Below are 19,712 nucleotides of genomic sequence, written 5' to 3'. Positions count from 1 at the left end.
CTATACAATCTGGACACTGCATTCCTCATTCTATTCTTTCTGTCAGTCCTTCACAGAGGGACTCACTCAAAATCTTACAGTGGATTGAGCAGCTTCATGTCCACACTAGGTGTAGTAGACCAGGTCCTACGAAAGCACGAGATGAACGCACACTGTGACCTGAGTGCATTTGGTCAGTTGGGACATAAACTGCAAATGTGCCAGGCAAGGCTAGATGGGTTATTGTCCTCACCCACGTGGGCTCCTTGTTTGCTTTTCAATCCTTCCATTTCAGACCAAATAACAAGTCCACATCCTCAAAACCCCTGAATAATTCACTGTCAGCTGGACCTGCTTGCAAGAGGAGACTTTTATGCAATTTTAAAGATGAACATGCTCTACAGGAACAAAAATTCATCAGGGCCTGAGGTTACTGCTGCTCTGCTCCCAGAGCAAACAAAAAAAAGCACAAAAGGACTTGTTAGCCTCACAGTTCCTAAAACTGTCAGCACTCATGTTCATTCACTATTGAAGACAGGAGCAGCCTGAAGCTTTTTGGCTCCTGGTTTTTACGTGCTGTGACCAATTTTTCAAGTGTATTTCATGTGGCAAGAAAGGCTTTGGGTTATTTTCTTAATTGTGAAAATGAACATTAATAGGCCATGTGACATCAATTTAAGTGGGGTTATTGAAGGTTAGACTTCCACATGTTTGTTTTGGGCTCATTAAAGGTACTGAACCTGATTATCCCCTAAGCCCATGTCCCTGAATGTGATATCAATTGCCAAGTGGGGTTGAATCCTGCTGCCCAGGCCTTGGGGAGTACAGCCCCTCCGCAAGAGCTCCTCAGGTTTTCCACTTGACACAAAATGGATGCAGCAGGATAACCCCCTCCTCCACAACATAAGGGACATGCTTCATGTTCTCTGCTCCTCTAGCAAGATTGATGATGACAGGCTTAGTTGCAATTAATTCTTAATTCAGCCCCACAAAATACATGACCTGGAGTCCCATCTCCTGATGTGTTCTGATGGCTCCTGATCTGTCTGACGGCAACAGTGATCCACAGCAAGCAGAAATGATAAAGGTGGGGCAGGGGGAAGAGAAAGCAAAAGTGGTTTTACTTTCCTAACTAGTAACTCAGCCAGTGTGATTCTGGACCCATATTTCAATATAGCTAAAGACAGAACAGCTCCAGCAGTAGGTCCTCCTGCCAGACAGTGCTGGAGTTACTCAGCACCACAGTCTTTGCAAAATGACAAGCTGTGCTCAATGTGGAAAAAACAAACAAGCAAATAAAACCCCAAACCCCAATCAATGACTCTGTAGTGAATAAAGCTCTCTAATGCGGGGAGTGTGTCTCCCAGAAGAAGTCTCCTTACAGGAACACACAAATGCCTTTCTGCGGTCACTGGTCTATCACCCATGGCATGAGAGGAAACGGCCTCAAGTTGTGCCAGTGGAGGTTTATATTGGATATTAGGAAAAATTTCTTCACCAAAAGGGTTGTCAAGTGCTGGAACAGGCTGTCCAGGGAAGGGGCTGAGTCACCAGCCCTGGAGGTATTCAAAAAATGTGTAGATGGTTTATTGGTGGACTTAGCAATGTTACGTTAATGGTTGAACTAGAGGATCTTAAAGGTCTTTTCCAACTTAAATTATTCTATGATTCTATGATCTTCCCTGTCTGGACAGTAGCACCTGGCTATCCAGGATGACCTGACAATGCAGATGACAGCTGTATGACACTGCTGGGAAACTCCCCAGAAGGACTTCAATTGTGTGGGGACAAGGGACAGGTCCTGCTGCTGCAGAAGTTGTAGCCTGGATCATACAGTATCTCAAATAATCTCAAGTTCAACTGCTTTGAATATATTTTTACAAAGCCTAACTAACAGTTTGCTTAAAAGTTCTTAAGGAGTAAATGATCTGAAAACTCGTTTCTTACAAACAATTCCTGTGAAGAAGCTGGACTTCATGTGCTTACAAATCAATCAATCAATCACACAGTGGTTTATAGATGAGTTTCCTGAGGCTTCTCAAAACTGTGTGTGAAAGAAGACAGGATTTCTCACAAAGAATATTTTAAACATTCCTTCTGACCAACTTATATTAATCCCTAGGGAAAAAAAAATAAGTTAATTCAAAGAGTGTTGATTACTTAACCCTTGAAATTAAATGTCTTCTGATATTAAAAAAAGAAACTAATATTAGCAAAAATGAAGCCAAAGATGAAATTTCATGAAAATTAGACATTAAATCTGCTTCTTATTAACTTCTGCAAATGTGTCTACCAGCAGCTTATTCCTGAAAAAAATGAATATGCACAAAGAGCTTCCACAGATTCCGAAAAACTACCTTCTTTGTGTGCACCATTCAGTGAGGCACGCTGAACATAAAAAAGTTTTCCTTGTGACAGAAGATAAGTTTGATACAATTAAAGACGGAAAAATTAAACAAATTAAGTACAAATTCAAAAGAGAGTTAAAAAAGGTCACTGCTGCTTGTTTAATAAGAATTCAGGAACTCAAAAAGGGCTGAAGTGTGGTTTTAGCAGCATTGAAAATGTAAAATCTGAGAAACCACAGGGATAGTACCAGAGCAAGAGGTGTGGCAGGCAGAGAGGAGACTAAGCACAAGGAAAGAGCTGGAAGCATCTAAATGTGTCTTATACAGGCAAAGCCCAGCCAGTGGCTGCCAAGGGATGACTTACATAAGGTGGATGAGGCAGCGTTGTGTGCCACCTCGTGTTTTCTCTGGGATCCACATTTTGGAGCAATGACGTTTTGTCCTCGGGTACCCAGCCGCAGCAGGAGGATGAGTTCTTGTTCTCTTTCTGTTCTCACCGATCCAAATTTAGCATCGGTCACTGTGACAGAGCAGCTACTAGACGTGCACAGGAGTGAATGAAATAACTGAGATGTCCTAGCACTGTCACCTTGCCTTGCTCTGTGGCCTGATTTTATGACAGGACAGCAGGGATTGTATCGGAGGAGGTGATGCAGCAGCCACGCCATGGCCTGCAGCCCCAAGTGCCTGCGGACACCCTTGCTGTGCAGTTTGTGGTGACCGACAGCAGAACTCCAAGCATTGTCCAAACTGAAGCAACCAACACAAGGGCTTCCCATCTGCCAAGGGTCAGCAAATCACACTGCACTAGTGCACAGGCTGTGTACAAGGCGAGGGTCAGAGCACAACGCACCAGGTGATCATTTTGACATCCACAGAAGCAGCGTGTTAAACATGATAATCCCCAAATGAGGGGCATCTGACTATCATGGGTGCAAGAATCTTCCCAAGCCCTAATAATGTGTGCTGCAGACCTGCCTCAAAACTGCAAGCTCTAATTCCTACCATGTGCTGTTGCTGTATCCACAGATACTCTGCTCACCAACCTAAACTGTTTACTAAGAAGCAGAACTTCACCCAAACCTGAGTTCCCTGCCATTCAAGTGTTGTTACTTCTTTAAATTGGGACTTTGGCTAAAGGACTTGAGCCTGAAGATCTCCTACAGGGATAAAAAATTAACTGAGGAAGTATTCTTGTCAACTCTGGAGTTGAAGTAAGCCCTTTGCAGCTCATCTGTTTTAGCGGTGCCACTGAAACAGACTCTTTGTTTCTACCTGGGGTGCAGGAGAACCTCAAAAATCCTAAAATAGCACTCTATTTTAGTCAGTCTGACCAAAGCACTCAGACTGGTGCTTTTCTTTTGGGATCAGTGGCTCATGGCAGGAAGCATCCAGGGATATTTTAAAAGACCTTTCTATAAAGAAGTGTTATTTTCTGAAAGCAAAGAACAATGGTCTCAGTACACAGACATAAATGTGCAGTAGCTGAAGTGAAAGCAAAAGTTGGCTGACTGAATAAAAAAGTCAGTTTATTTGCTAAACCAGAATCCTAGAGAAAAGTCGTGCTTTTAATATTTTAGCAATTCCTCTTCTGTCAGGTACCATGGCTAGGGTATTTCTTATGCCATGTTAAGTCAATTATGCAGCCTAATAGTGCAATTAGCCACCTGCAGCGCAAGCCCTCCCCAGCAGCTGAGCAGCAATGCTTTGTTACAGCATGCTCAGTGCTGTCCAGCAGCCAGGCAGTGGGCACATACAGGCACATCCCCCCCATCTCCTGTTCTTCCTGCGCTCACAAGCTGGTTTGGAAAATGACAGGGCACTGACAACGTGGGTCAAATGTTTATCTGGCACTGCAGTTTGTGCAGATGACTCAGGGGCTTCTACTGAGGTGATGCTAGCCACCACCGACTGCACCAAAAGCTCCTCTGAGCTTGCAAAAGGCAAGTACGTACCTTTTGACTTGTTAGCCTACAGCAATGTGACCAGTCTGGCCCTAGGATTCTGGATGCTACCACCACTGGATACTCTTCAGCAATCACAAGTATTTCTGCAAAAGCATGTGCCCAGAAAGGATACTCTGGCAGAGGAAGCACACCAGTATTATAAAATGGTGTGTGTTGGTGTGGTTACACTGGACGGGATGATCCGGTCCAATATCCATTACTGGAACTGTGAGGTCTTGTCATCCCACCTCTGCCAGCACCATACTGCTGCTGCTTCCTTTAAGTTCTGGTGTTAAGCAGATGCTTCTCAGATCCAGACCAACTCAGATTAACCCAGAAGTAGACATGGCAGAAGATAGATTTCTGCAGGACTTGTGAGCTGAATTAGCACATGTGAGGGTCTGAGTCCAGCAAATGCTAAAGCTGGCGTAAGGGTGAAAGGTGACAAATTAGCAAGATCTTCTGGTCTAAATTTGAAAAAGCTCTGCCAACTCTTCTTTTAAGTATCTTCCCATTACTGATGGAGTATAAACAAAAATACTGGAAAACAATCTGACAGCACAGCCCAGTCCTTTGAGATGAGAATTGCTGAAGGCACGAGGAGACTAACCAGTCCCTAAGGAAAGGAATGAGGTGTACACTCTGGAAACAGTACTGCTCCATGTGTATATGGGGTATTTCAATGATCTCAAAGGAAAACACACTGACTAAGGTTATAGAACTTGAAACTTGGTCTAAAAAATGCATGTCAAAATGGCTGTGCATGAATATTTCATAATCATTGATTACAACTTCAAAATAAAGCTGCCTGTAAAGAATCTTTTTCCAATTCATTCCGGGGTTGACTTTTCTGTCTTGCACATCACTGCAATAAAGACCTTGCAATGGAAATCCAGAGAACATATTTGCCAATAACATATAAATTTGAAGAGATTCCTGTTCACTGTGCTACAGTTGTACTGGCTTTGCAGTGCTACATGTGGCAAATGCTAATTTCAAGCAGCAAGTGAAGAGACAGGGCACTAACAAACACAAGGCAGCAGGAACTATCCCCTATTTGAAAGCAGAAATGCACTGAGGAGTCCAGAAGTATTCAAATGGAACAAAAGACAGCAATGTTCTTGGTATTACATTCTGCTTATCATGACACACAATACACAGCAATGCAATAGCCAGAAGAAGATGAACCAACCTCTGCGCTGAGCAGTAGAGAGATGGAAAATATCCCCTTTCAGCATCAGAGGCTGCAACATACTTATCTACAACCCCTTCAAAATGTGCTGCCTCCAGGTGTGCTGCTCAGCTCCACCTCCACTGCCCTCCCACAGATTACGCGCCTGTAGGAACCAGACCCTTTCAGAGGGATCCCCAAGTGCATGCTTCTTTTCAGGTGATGTCACTTCAAAGTGACGTTTTACAGGCTCCAAAGAAACCCTAAATGTCACTCACTGGACCCTTCAGTCTGGCCACATGCCACAGCTGGGGCTGTCCAACATTCATGTGACACCTAGACTGCAATAAAACAGTTAGAAAAGATGGCTCAATGACATACAGTTCGTAGTTTTGATCTTCTGTCTCTTGCTGCACTGACAGCTCCTCCAAAGTGGCATCAATATCCAGCTGATTCGTCTCCAGCTGCCGTAGCAACGTCTCCCTCTGAAGAAAGGAAAACAAGCTGGGTCTGAGCAGGAAGGGTCATTGTAACGGATCTCTGTGTGCTCACAGGGTGCAACGAGATCTTGTGTCACCACTCTACCCGGAGCAATGCATTAAACAGGAGCTTCGGTCCCTCTCACGGTGTTCAGTTTAAATACAGAAGCACAAAGGGAAGCTGAAGCAGTAGCAAAAACATCAATCCAGAAAGTCTGTGTGTAAGAAAGCAATTTGTTCTATGAGCTATACTCAACCATAATTCAATAACGTGTGATTTTCAGGCACAGCATTGCCAGTTGCATTTGGAGAACAGTATCCACTCCTGTGGAGAACAGTTGTGCAACCCATTCATTCTGATCTTTTATTTTTTGCTGTACTGAAGAAGTCCCACTGTGAGTAGGACCCAGTTGATGCAAAACCTCACAAAAATTTTCTTTTTACTGTCACAGTAGATGAGTGAGCACAACCTGTCAAATCAGTAAAATTTTAGAAGTCACTGCCCCTCTGCCTTCAGTTGTTGCCCCACAGATGGGGAACAGACACCACAGTCCATTTCAAACGCACAATAAAGTGAGTTGGCTTCACTAACGTAACACAGGGTAGCTTAATTCAGTCCTTCCCTTTCCACATTTCCAACAGAATCCAAGCAAAAATCTCAGCTGAGGGGGAAGCGCTGGATTAAAAGGCTCTAAAATAATTGCAAATGGTCATGGGACACTCCTCCAGATAGCCCGGGTGGCAACAAGAAGGGATGAGTAACCACACACACTGTGCCGAGACTGCATAGGCACGGCAGCTCCTAAGGCTCACCTGCAGTGGATCCAGCACCTGTCTGCCCAGCAGACCCAGCTCTGGGATGGCCCCAAGCCGCAGGGCTAACACAGTGCCCATTTCCACAGAAACACGATTCAGGATCCCCTGGCCAAGACTAGAACTGTCTGTGGCCACCGACCTACCCCACAGTACAATCCAGGCCCCAAAGCTCAGACGCAGCTGCTGTCACACAGCTGGGCACTGGGCACAGCACCGGCCCCCGCCCGAGCAAGGGGCACGCGAGTCAATTTACACACTGAATTCTGGAGTCAAAAGTCACGATGCTTGGTGCCTGAAAGCGCCTGTCCTCCCTCTCCCCCTGCCTACATACTGGATGGCACAGGCAGCTGGAACGGCTTGTGCCGAGACGTGTCCGATGGCTCACTGCACAGTGCCTGCTCAAGCAAGGTCCACCAGTGCCACGGGCTGCCAAGCTGCTTCACCGTCCAGACAGGAGGAGACAGAAGAGAAACACCAGGTTTCCTCCAAACTACAAAGGTTTTTGCTTTCATAACTGCCTTATCCTCAGTGTACATTTAAGCTTTCTACTATGACAAATATTTTTGAAGTTTAGCATCAATAACCATGGTGAATTTTTAATTCCATGTTTGACAACACATATGCTCACTGCAGAAAGATCCCATTCGAATAAAAAGCACAAAAGGAAATCTACTACATAATTTACAGAATAAAACCCCTATGGAAAGACAAACATTTGGATAAAGCAGTGGCATTCAATGACCATGTGCATATCCTATTGGCAGTATAATTTCATAGGCATGACAACTTGGAAGCTATCAAGAAAGCGTACAAATGTAAAGAGCAAGTAACTCATCTGCCTTATATAAACCAGACCACGCTACACTGTTCAAGGGAATAGCCAGGGCACAGCTTGAGCCCTCCATGGAGCAGGCTGGTTTATATCAAATTCTACCATGATTGAAATCAGCAAGCAAGGCTTTAGTAATTTTTTTATTATATTATAAGACAGGTGATGCATAGCAGTTGATAAGATTTAAACATGCTAATTTACTGGAAGGTACATTCTTCCTTGAAATTTAAGAGCTTCTACGATCATTTAAGCTAATTTACTGCTTCCAAGGGATTTAGATTCTTCATTTTTACCTCTGCCATTGTGTTAAGAGCTTGGAGAGATCCGTATTTCCTTTTCTAGGTAATTTTTATTCATCATATTCATAAGCTCTACGCAGATGAAAATTTGACTTCAACTAACATGTATACAAAGAATTATGAAGTCATTAGTTAACTTGAATTCCCTTTAATGGAATAACAGACAAGAAAATTTCAGCAAAACACACTATAGATATTTAAACTTGCTACACTAACAGAAGTACTAGTAAAGATGTTAGAGTTCAAATGCTAGATTTTAGAGTTCAAGATTCAAGAAATTAAAGATTTTAAAAGTAATAGGTTTTATCCTTTTATGTTATTCATACATTACGAGACAAAAAAGAGGAAGTTTTCTGCTTTTTTATCCTCACTTTCCTGAGATGAGTGAAATAAATGCTGAGCAAATCACCTGAATAAACAGAGACAGAAGCCTCTCTGATGCTTACCTTAGGCACTTAGATAATGGCTTTTATTAAACAAGTGGTTTGCTTTTCCTCACACTTCAGCACAGACATATACCAGAGTTTTATTTATTTCAATTTTCACAGATCACAGTAAATTAAGAACTTAGATTTAATTAAGAGATACTTGCATTTAATTTTGTAAAATATAAATAACAGACTTCCAAATCCTTAAAAAATAAATTCTATTTTACCATGCTGGTATTAAAAATATGAAAGAAACAGCTTATTTTTAGCAATGACCCAAAAGAAGGTAATAAATCATGTGCTACAGACCAACGTTTTGGCTGAATGCCACTTTCAAGTGCTTCCTGGGAAAAGGCAATTTCAGCTGTCTGCAGAATTTTGTCTCTTTCCAGCACAGCATCTGAAGGCCTGGTTGACCTGATCACATTTGTGCATTATGTGGGCCACCAGCAATACCTACAGCTAAACTGCATTCTCAGGTTTGACAATCCTTCCCCTGGAAAGGAACTGATAAATAATTGACAAGCCTGGGCTGCTAGAGGGAATGTGCTCTGTACTGGGGGTATGAATTTCAGCCACTGCTTTCTTCATGAAGGATGCATGAATGTAAACTGAACACAAATACGCAACTTAAAACCAATGCACTGAACACCAATCCTGCTAAAGGACAACCTGGAATCTCACATACACTGAACTCTTCCCCTTGAGAACTGTGGGAGGCCAGGCCAAGGAACACAGAGAAATCTCAGAGGTCAACTGGAACTGATTAAATCGTATGTGCATTTAATACTTGGTAGCGCTCCTCTCCTTTAACTCTGCTTTGCTCCAAAGTACCAAGGAAATTAGTCCTTTCTGGAGCCTGTCACTGGCAAATCTCTCTGAAAGTATAAGCAGAACCTTTAGGAATTAAGTCTAGCTGTGATTTTCCTGCAAACTTTAACATCACACTGCACTGGTTGTTAATGGGGCCAGCCCTTGCTCCCCATGCACTCAAAAGCAAGACTCCCAGTGGGTCTCCAGGAACAGCAAAATGCCTGGAGCAACCCAGCAGCAGCTACTGCAGAGCTCTTCTAATAAACCTGTGGCACAAATGCAAGTGGCAATGGACAAACTAAGCGCAGCACATCTCGGCTGAAGTTTGACATCAAGTAAAGCCCCAAAATCTGCAGGGAAGCAACCAAAAGCTTCCAAATTTGCAGTGTCACCTACCTTGACACAGAACGTCAAGGCCAGGGATCTCCTGCATGCCTGAGGGAAATGAAACAAGCCATCTCCACATTGGATCCTATGCTGTGTTTTTGATTAGAATGCACACAAAAGCACCTGCCTGCAATCCCTGTATGAGGACAGAACTGCAGGAATTAGTTTTGGCATTGCTGTTTTAAAAGAAAAGCCAGACAGCTATGATCTGATCACTCTCTTTGAATGACAGGCACGTGACAACCTCCTCAACTGCTATCTTCTGTGCTGACGTACAAAGAACAGAGCAAACATATTTAAAAGCATGGTTTCCATGTGCTCATCCAAATCTCCCCTTGCACATTTTGGGAACTAAACTGTAATGAGAAGTCTTCCAGTTTGTTTCTGCAGTGATGAATTATTTAATTACATTTCATGAAAAACACAGGATTTGGGAGTCTAATTAGGTGGCACCTGCACCTTTCGGACTACTCCTAGTGGTATGCCCAGCCCACTGAGCTAGAGAACAATTGTGGGCTAGTCACCCCATTTCCCTCACCTCTCCTAAGCAACCATCACTAGAATCTCCAGACAACTAAAGGTTATATCAGATTTACTTTTTCTATTTCCCTAAAGACCAAGATTTGTCCAAGTAGTTCTCTGGCTTTGGGGACAATTACTTATCCAAGTGTCCTAATTACTTTCTGTCTCAGATTAACAGATCATGCTTACTTATACAGCACAGATTTAAATGAAAGGTCCCCTAAGATTCACATCCTAAAGCTGCTTCCAAGCAAACCCAACACTATGTATGTTTTGGTATTTCCTGCTTGTAACTACAGCTAGGGAAATCATTGCATATACTGACTATTAACAGTATCATTATGAGCAGCTTTTAGAAACAAAACTGGCAGAAGGTCATCTTATCTATTTGAATAAAAAAGGAGAGATCTACAAAACAAACAAAAGTAACCTGGGAACTAATTATTCTGCATGATTTCCACAAGACTTCACTTTACCATGGGAGCTGAGGTTATAAAACCAAACATTTAACGAACACCATGCTGGTAGATTTCAATCTTCTCCACTGAGCAGCAAGTTGGGTTTATAGGTCAGATTTCTACAACCTCCTCCTCCAAAGTTTATTGTTTGACTTGTTTTACTGGGCTTTTTTGCATTCAGTTTTCTTATCCTGGTTCTTTCTGCTCTGCAGTCCGAGGACATGGTAACATCCACTAATATATCCAAGCTTCTTCTGGACTAGCATTTCAGAAAAATACACACAGACATTTCATTTACTGGTGAAAGATAATCAAGATCAACTGTCTGTTTTTTTTCCATCCAATAGAAAACAATAATACAACATCATATGTACCCCCAAGAAGTGTACAGTATTTATCCCAAAGGACTCCTGTATGATCACCCCAAAAAGGTCCTCTTCTAAAGGACCACAGCTGAGAATTCCACCCTTCCATGCCCAGTCAGCCTTTGCCTTCCACTCAGTCCACCCAAGAAGCCTCAATTACGAAGCAAGTATGAGACTCAAATCTGTGTGCACAGGATCCAAGCAGATCAGTTACCATTAGGGCAAAGCATTTCAGCAGTTTTGTTCATGAAAACTCTCTTCAAGTTTTAATTGAACAGAATTTAAATACAAAGTTTAACAAAAGTGCATATGGAACTTTGACTTAGTAACTACACCACTGGATGCAGTTTTCTTGACAGTGTTATTCATTGCCTTGGAGCCTTTCTCCAGAGGTAAGCGTTTGTGAACACAGCAGAGAAGAGTCCTCTCACAAGCAGAGACATGTTTAAGTCCCAGGCACTGACATACTAACATACTTTTGCTATAACAACTCCAATGAAAACAAAAATCTACTCAGGATCTGTTAACAACAAAGAAACCCAAAATACCGAATTCCCATCTTAGAGACAGAGAAAATGTCCCACCCACCCAGCACACTAGGGAAATACCTTCTGTCTTACCTGCAGCTGCAAGAAGGGGATGTTGAAGAACTTGTGCAGGTACTTGAGGCCAAAGCTGTTCTTCATGGAAGACTCAGCATAGCGAAAATATGAGGAGCCAGGGGGCCTGTCTCAAACAGATAGGTAGAGAGAAGAAAACTGTACAACGGACGCTGACTGCATATATACAGAAGAGGCACTTGCTAAACTACATAACATGAATAATTCTCATTTACAAGCCAACCTCTCAGTGCCCAAATGTAGGCTAGCAGGTCATTCTGCTAGGGACTCGTTATTTTGTTTACAGACAAAATGCACACTTTGTTCCTCTTGAAGGGTGGCAGAACGTGACTGTTGTGCTGCAGTGTCATGTGGCTGCCAGACTAAGAAATACTATGTCAGCACACTGGGACACTGGTTTACTAAACTGGTGGTTTCACAGCTGTACAAGCTGTTCCATTTCTCAGTGAAGGTTTTGCTTTAAAACCACAAAACAAGCCTACATAAGTCACATATAGAGATGAACTCATAAAAAAAGTATTATATCAATACATATTATACATATCAAGCCTTAAACCAGATATAATTTCTGTGTGCCTGACAAAGGCATAAACAAATAAAGAGATTAGGAAAAAGAAAAAATGCCTTAAAAACATAAAACCACACAAAAAAGCTACAATCTATTGAATCCTGACCAACAAATAGTATTTTATATTAAATAACAGAGCACCTCAGATCTCTGCATAAGGGATAATCTTGCCTGACTGGCAAGGGAGGCGTGTGACTTGGCTGTGCCCAGTAAATGCTGCATGGGGATGCTCTCAGAGGAAAAGCAAGGAAGCCAGCTGCACTAGCTGGCTGGCTCTCTTGTAGCAGAATTATTTGGAGTAGAGAACAGTTGTGTTGCAGGGAGAGGATTCTTTCACAAGACAAGGACTATCCAGAAAGCAGATGACTTCTTGGGAAAACTACTTCTGAAAGGCACCTGCTGACAGGCACTCACTGTTTCCAGGAATACAGCTAACAATCTGCCCAGAACAGGCTCTGAGCTCAAAGTGTCCATCATGCAAACTGAAGCTGCTGCATGAGACACTCTGAGCTATGCAAGCCCAAAAGCTAGGCACAGGGTCAGAGGATCAACGGGATGTGCATCTGAAACACAGCAGCAATACGGTTATCTATGGTTGATGACAGAGAGTAGCCAAGGCCTGCTCCCCTGCCTGGTGACTGTGGTGCCATCTTACCTGTTTAAATTGTCGATGAGGTCCCGCACATCGCCAGGCAGAATGACCCGGTGCTCCCCCATGTCTCTGTAATTCCCAAGCACACACACTGGAACATGGGTCGGCACTTTAGGAAGCTCCCTCAGAATATAGTTAAATGTCCTTCACCATAGGAGAGAAAAAGGCAGACGAGTGGGAAACATCATTCTGTGAGCAGTTTCATGCACAAGTCACAGAAAAAAAAAAAGCAAAGTAAAACATTTTTTTCCAAAATCCTTTCACAACTGTGGCTTCTTTGCCCCCCTCAGAAAAATATATTAACTGTAAGTATATTTGTATCATTCTTTATTCAAAAACTAATTGACAAGTTCAATAATCCACTTCCACCAGCAGCTCACATCTCCTGCAGCAATATTTCCCTCACTCGTACAAAATTGTGTGGGGTCAGCAGAAGAAAAGGACTCCCTCCCTTCAGCTGTCAACAAGCTCACTGACCCATACCAAACCTGTAAAACACAAGCTTAGCTATAACGCAGGAACTCTTACCACCTCCTCTTTCCACTCTGGCTTCCATACATCACTCATCACCCTCAGCAGCTGTGCAAAATGAACAACAGTTCATTACTTCTGTACATTAATTCAGCCCAGGGCATCTGAATAATCCTTACTAATGCCAGTCTTCCTGGGAATTTCTCAGTAGCATTCCCCTTTCCCTTGTGTTCTGGAGAGCAGGAGTTTGTAACATGCCCAGCATACTTTGCACCTGTGACAACACTAATTATCAAGCCTCAGACAGCAGTATATCAGAAACTGCAGCACACAAGCCCACCGGGAGACTGCTTGTTTGAAACAAGCCCAGGAGGGGAGTATATTAAAAGACATGTCAGAAGATAAAGCTATTATTTTAAGAGATACAAGCTTGTTTCAACTCATTAAGCTGGTTATCAGCTCCAGAGTCCATCTGGGAATCAAGAGGTCTAGAAGTCATTTGTTTTCACTAAACAAGTGAGAATCACATGGTGCGTGCTGCTGAAGATGTCTTACCACTGTTTGGTGATGTCAAACATCATCACTACACCATTGCAGTTTTTATAGACATCCAAGAATTCTGCATCCAGAGCCATTTCTGACTCTGCCTGAGGAAATAAAGGTAAAGAAGCAGTAAATAACTGGATTCAATGTCAGGCTTGTACAGAGCACAACTGATACAGCAGCGAACAGGAGAACTTTCTAAAGTGACAGCCACTAAGTTCTGTGGATTTCACATCATCATCATTTAAGCAAGATACCTGGTGGTTCACAGCTTCCATAGCCCACAGGAGCAGAATGTGAAACACCTGCAAGTCTCTGAAAAAAACATGTCTGAGAGCAAATGCTAAAACCTAACTCTGCCCTGTGCCCCCAAATCCTGCATTGACAAGATAACTCCATATAAGCTACAGGATGGAGGACAGATGACACAGCTTCTATTACACCTCTTTGCCAACCCAAATATTGACTGTACTTCTAATGCTAAGCAAGGATGTAGTTTCTACTGAGTTTTTCCTGTGCAGGGCTGAAAGTATTTGCTAGTACTTGATTTGCTATTCATCATTTGGATTCTGCATGCTACAAAGTACAGTACTGGTTACAACTCGACCTCCAAGGCTCCTGCTGCAATTTGGTGCCTATGGAACAATTCTCACTCATTTCCCAGGTGTGGAAAATGCACCCACATTTGCACAGGAAGAAGCAGCTGTGATATCTGTTCTCATAAAGGCTTATTCCCATAGGAGAATATTTTTAAAGAAAATTCTCCTAATCTGACTGCACAGATTGAGCAGAACTGGCACCCTGGTGAAACAGGTACTGTCCTGACCCATGCCCAGGACAGAGTGCCCAGTTCTCTGCACACCAGTGATGCTGCCTCTCCCATCAATTTCAACAAAGCCGTTATGGAGCGAGTACCAGAACACCCTCTGTGCACTGAGCCCCGAAGGGCACTGACGCAGAAGCAATAAAGCTCTTTAAGAGCTGCAGCAAGATCATGGGATCAAGGGCCTTTAAAGTGAATTTTTCTTGAGGACATCTTTTGAAAGAAATGCCATGGAAGTGCACTGGCAGCCCAAATGTGGTTTGGAGAATGTGGTAGTACTGTCTCCCATACAGCACTTTGTTCTACAGCAGAAGATCCAAAGGAAACACATTCATGCAAGAGTCTTGAGGAAGCCACTCTGTTTACTTCTATGTGCTAGGTAGCATTTCTATCACCCCTTCCTCCTCTATATTTCAAAGGGTGTTAAAAGGTAATTATTAACCGAGTTTTAAGGAGCAGCCAGAGAGCACCGCACCAAGTGACTTCTTCAGGACTCACAAGAAGTCCATTACAAAAGGACTTCCTGCCACTGACCTCGTGCAGGCAGGTACAAAGCTACTGAGTAAATATCCAGGGCACAGTCATTCCCAAAAGAAAGAATGGAAAACAGCAGGAGAGTTGTGGTGAGGGCAGGAACGGGGACAAAATGCACAGGTAAGTGAGTGAAGAGTGTTAGGGATCACATTGCTCCTCATCTGCCTGCCAGGCTGTCCTTAAAGCAGACACAAATACAGAACTTACTCTCCATGGACCAAAGATGGACTAGAGGCCTCCTGCTAAGAGGCAGACATCTGCATTCAAGGTGACTCACCTCCTGAGGGTCATTTTCCAGTTTCAAACCATCTCCTCGTTTTTTGCATTTTCCTTAAAGAGAATTATAAAAAAAAAAAAAAAAAAAGAAAAAAAAAGGCATTACACTGTGTAGAGAACTCCAGGATAGGTCTGGGCAGGACCATAACATTTTGAACATGACCTTAAAGCAGATCCAACTTCAACTATAAGCATGAGGAATGAGGAGGGGTGGGACAGGCATGCCTCACTGAGGAATACCAGCTATCCTGTTCAAGAATACCAGCTAGTCTAATTCAAAGATAAATAGGAAGATAGTCTAGGGTAGTTTAAACCATGTTCTTCACAACATAAAGTCACAATGACTGAATAATACAGGGCTTGGTGCACTCCCTGACTACAGAGGGAAGCTGCTTTGTTGTGCTAGTGTTGAAGAAGCAAAAGATTGTGGAGCTGCTATGACTTGAACTGCACAACTACATACACAGCCCTCCTGAGATGCTATGATGTTGTTGTGCTATGTCACTGACCTGAAGCAAACAGTCTTGTAGATAAATGTGATCTCAGAGCCTGTCAGGTGCTTTGGGCTGACTTGTGACCAAAAAAAAAGGGGTGGCAGGAGACCGTGAGAATTTAAGAGCCAAAAGACAGAACTTATACAAGGGGAAATCCAAGTAAAATCAAATAAACTGTGGCAAGGCAGCTGTGGAGAAATAGAGAGACAGCCTACACGTGCATGAAAGGCCAGAGACAGAGGGTCAGGTCTAGCCATCACCAGCAAAGGTGCAGAAAGAAAATCCTCCAGAGGCACCATCCACAGCCACGCGCTCCAGAGACATGCACACAAAAATAAGCTAGAGGACAGGTAAACTCTGATTAAGCTTACAGGAAAGTGCAAGAGGCAACAGGATAAACACTTGGAGAAGACACTAGAAAACCACTATAGAGATTTGTCCTGCAGTCTCACAACCACAGTCCCATCTGGAAGAATCTACAGGTTTCTCTCCAACTCATCCGCTTTCTCTAAGGCACATGCTAAAATGCAGCCCTTATACTTAAAAGGGCAGATCCCACGAGACTTCTCCCTTTTCTTACAGCTTCAGTAAGCACTGGGTAAGTTCACAAACTGACATTTTAAAGTACCATTGGCATTTGACTCTGTGCCCCCACAAAAGGAGTCAGTGTTTTTAAACCTCAGGCTCCCTGAAAATCTCGTGTTAATCAGTCACACTGTAATCGTGTTTCTGAACCTTAAAGCTTGCACCCACAGCAGACAGAGAAGACACCATGTATCTGTACCTAGGATTAGCAGCATGGCAATCAGCTAAGGTGATTTTCTGGTGTAGACACTGAGCACTAAGGGCTGCTTAGGAGTCTCAATATCCTTCACCGCGTGCTGAAGAAGTTTAGTATGAACATACCATGAAAAATCTGTCCTTGCGCCCCACATATCGTTTAAACTATGTACAGCAGTTTCCAGAGTTTTATCAAATGATGAGCACTGCACAATGAATAACCATGCAAGATCTGGGGTTATGTTTTACAGATACCAAATATCTTCCAGATGTTACTGACAGTAATTAAGATCTGCACTCCTGAATTACCTTTGTTTGGGATTTTCCTAGTCTAAACAATGAATTAACTAAACTATAATGGCAGAGACGTGAAATTCCTTCTCATAATTTCTAGAAATTCCCTGTGTCACCAATAACAGAACATGTTGGCAGCTCAGATGCACCCACAAAAACCCTCCCATTGACTCTTTAAAAATGACTCTGCAACACTGGGGACCAAAATAGCTTCCACCAACTATTTAATTTTGCTGATTAACTTGGAGCAACTACTTGTAAAATTCATGGTTCTGCCAGACACTGTATGTGAAACAAAGTGTTTCATTCTTTTTGCACACAGGTCAAGGATAAATAGGTATGAAATACGGAGTTATTAATGAAAGTTGTAATGCTGCAGGATATGGCAGGAGATTCCAGTCCCTATACCCTGACAGTGTGTCTGGTGGGTGCATATGTCCACTGCTGCAAAACGTTTGCCCGCCCTGTGGCATCTTACTGTTGAAATCTGAAAGTAGCAGAAATATTAATCCTGATCCTTCCCTGTTCATGCATTGAGTTTCCCTGGAGGATCCAAGTATGGGGTCTGATTTTTCCCAGCACAACTGAAGGTGTGCAATGTCTAGGACGTACATGTCTTTTCCCACTTTAGTTAAATTCATTTCAAATCAGTGGCATTCATGTGGCTTCTCTGAATATCAAAACATCACTACTTCTGCAGTTACTGCTAAATTATACTTGGCATGACCTGAATTTCTAGGTATTAAAACAGAAGCCCAAGCAACCACAAATACTCTTTATAGTTCCTCCCATCCTAAGCAATTAAGGTGTCTTTCTAACCTGGACACATTTACAACCAATGCTTTGAGACTGAATATATGACTCACATGCCTTCCCCTGCCTATGGTTTTATATGTGTATCAAGAGGAATGAGTAATATTCTTACATGATGCTCGTCACTGTTGTAAAGGAGGTCATCTATAAAGGAGTAACAGAGCTGAAAAGCGCATGTGTGTACATATTCATGCACAGTGTCTATTTTTGGAACCAAAACTGCAGGATGAGCCAGATAAAGAAAAGATGTATGTAGTGAGAAGATGTAATTCAGCCTGTAAAGGCAAGTGCACAATGAAGATTGTGTTGTCAGGTGAACGAGGTCCTATGTTTAAGGTTGCACTGATATGTAATCTAGGAGCCTCAACTAGAAAGGGTCTTCATGTCCCTCTTGCTCAGCTTCTCTACCTAGAACAATGACTGCTCCTTATTTACAGGCATAATAGCAACACCGAAACTAAGTAACCTTGCAGCAGTGCCCCAAAGCCTGCACAACAGTTCCTACTGAACACCAGAAGACTGGGTTCGTGGCCAGCACCTGAGGGCCTCTGCACTTCTATGCACCAATTGTTTTTTTGCAGGATAGCTAGGATTTGGCAAAGCTTTCCAACAAATGTTCTCCGCAGCATGAGGGAGATGCTTCTGTTCACCATTCGAAACCATACACTGAGAATATTTGCATCCCCAGCGTTACCTATGTTATAACATCTGAAATTAACAGAAATACTAATTCTGATCTTTCCTCCTCCTTATAGCACGTTTTCAAGAGAAAGAGGGGTGAAGGGGAGGGAGAGGAAAGGAATCTCCAATATGAGAGAAAGAGTTTATGCTATTTTGGGGGCAACAGAAAAAAACATTATTTGATCCCTTCAGTTAGTGTATGGTAAAAAATGCAGGAACCAAACCAGCAGAAGTTACAAGACAGGAGATCAGAACTGTTCTTGAATCACCTGCATTCAAGCAGCTTCTTTGCATTCAGTTTCTGTTACAGCTTTATGACCTGCAGTAGTTACACAACTTGCTGCAAAGCCAGAAAGATGAGTCAGGACTGTGACTTCTGCTGAGAGATCTTTCCTACGTTCTATTAATTCCAAGGGCAGCAAAGGAGATGGTATTTACTACACACACCGCACAAAACTCAGAACAATCCATAGCTGGGGGCAAGCTCTACTTGTTAAGATTTAAACAAATGCCATCATTACACAAATGAGCCCTGCTGTCTGAGCAGGCCCAAGGAGAGCACAGCAGGCAGCAAGACAAGTCCATACTCCAGTGAGTCTGCACATTAAAAAAAAGAAATCCCAAAGAGTCAAGAAAAAGGTAAGAGGAGCAGTACAGTATAGCAGCTGCCATTTCTCCCTGCTTCAGCACACTAACCAACCTCATGGGTTTTAAGCTTTCACAAAAAATCTCCCCACCCTTCCAAATGAACATCTCTGTGCTAAACAAATGACACCAAGGCACCAGCCAGGCAGGGCCAACCGAGCTGCCTCTGGCATCCCTGAAACAGTCTGGAAGCAAAAGTCAAAGCACACTGCTGAACTAACAAGGACGGGGAGGCACACTGCTGGTAAGTGCAAGGAGAAACACCACTCAGTAAAACCACATTTAACTTCAGTGCAAAAACGTACATGAAGTTTTTTAGGGTGCAACTTACTAAGTTTCCCCAAATCCTCCAGTGCACAGCCACATTGAGACATGAAGAATGGCAGCACTGCACAGCAGGAAAGAGGCTGAAGCTGCTTTACAAGACTAAAGTTGAAAACTGCAGTTTATGGATACATTTTTTAGACGGGCTAACTACATCCCCACACCAGGCTTTCAATACATTATCAAACATCTTAATTTAAATAGGTCTCTAATTTTCTCTATCAAGGAACAGTTCTTCCAAAATGGACAAACACTGAGAAAAAAATTTAGCCTGGAAAACAATGTATGCTGAAATACATGTTCAGAACGTGCATTTTTTAGCAGTTTCAAATCCAGCCTGATAAATGCAGT

At 42.8% G+C, this 19,712-nt stretch overlaps 1 protein-coding gene across 3 annotated transcripts in view; it reads right to left on the bottom strand.

Moving 5' to 3' along the window:
* RABL6 (RAB, member RAS oncogene family like 6) overlaps positions 1-19,712 on the bottom strand; it is a 60,256-nt gene that overhangs the window by 23,593 nt on the left and 16,951 nt on the right. For all 3 annotated transcript variants that reach the window (XM_074923423.1, XM_074923424.1, XM_074923425.1), the window contains 5 exons: positions 15,332-15,384; positions 13,710-13,801; positions 12,687-12,827; positions 11,464-11,569; positions 5,826-5,929 (listed from right to left, as the gene is read on the bottom strand). In XM_074923423.1, coding sequence (XP_074779524.1) covers positions 5,826-5,929; positions 11,464-11,569; positions 12,687-12,827; positions 13,710-13,801; positions 15,332-15,384 — 496 coding nt within the window. The remainder of the gene's footprint in view (positions 1-5,825; positions 5,930-11,463; positions 11,570-12,686; positions 12,828-13,709; positions 13,802-15,331; positions 15,385-19,712) is intronic.

This window comes from Athene noctua, chromosome 20 (genome assembly GCF_965140245.1).
Source record: "Athene noctua chromosome 20, bAthNoc1.hap1.1, whole genome shotgun sequence".
In the NCBI taxonomy this organism is placed as follows: domain Eukaryota; kingdom Metazoa; phylum Chordata; class Aves; order Strigiformes; family Strigidae; genus Athene; species Athene noctua.
The sequence above is the reverse complement of the archived record's forward strand: the minus strand, read 5'-3'. Positions and strand labels throughout refer to the sequence as shown.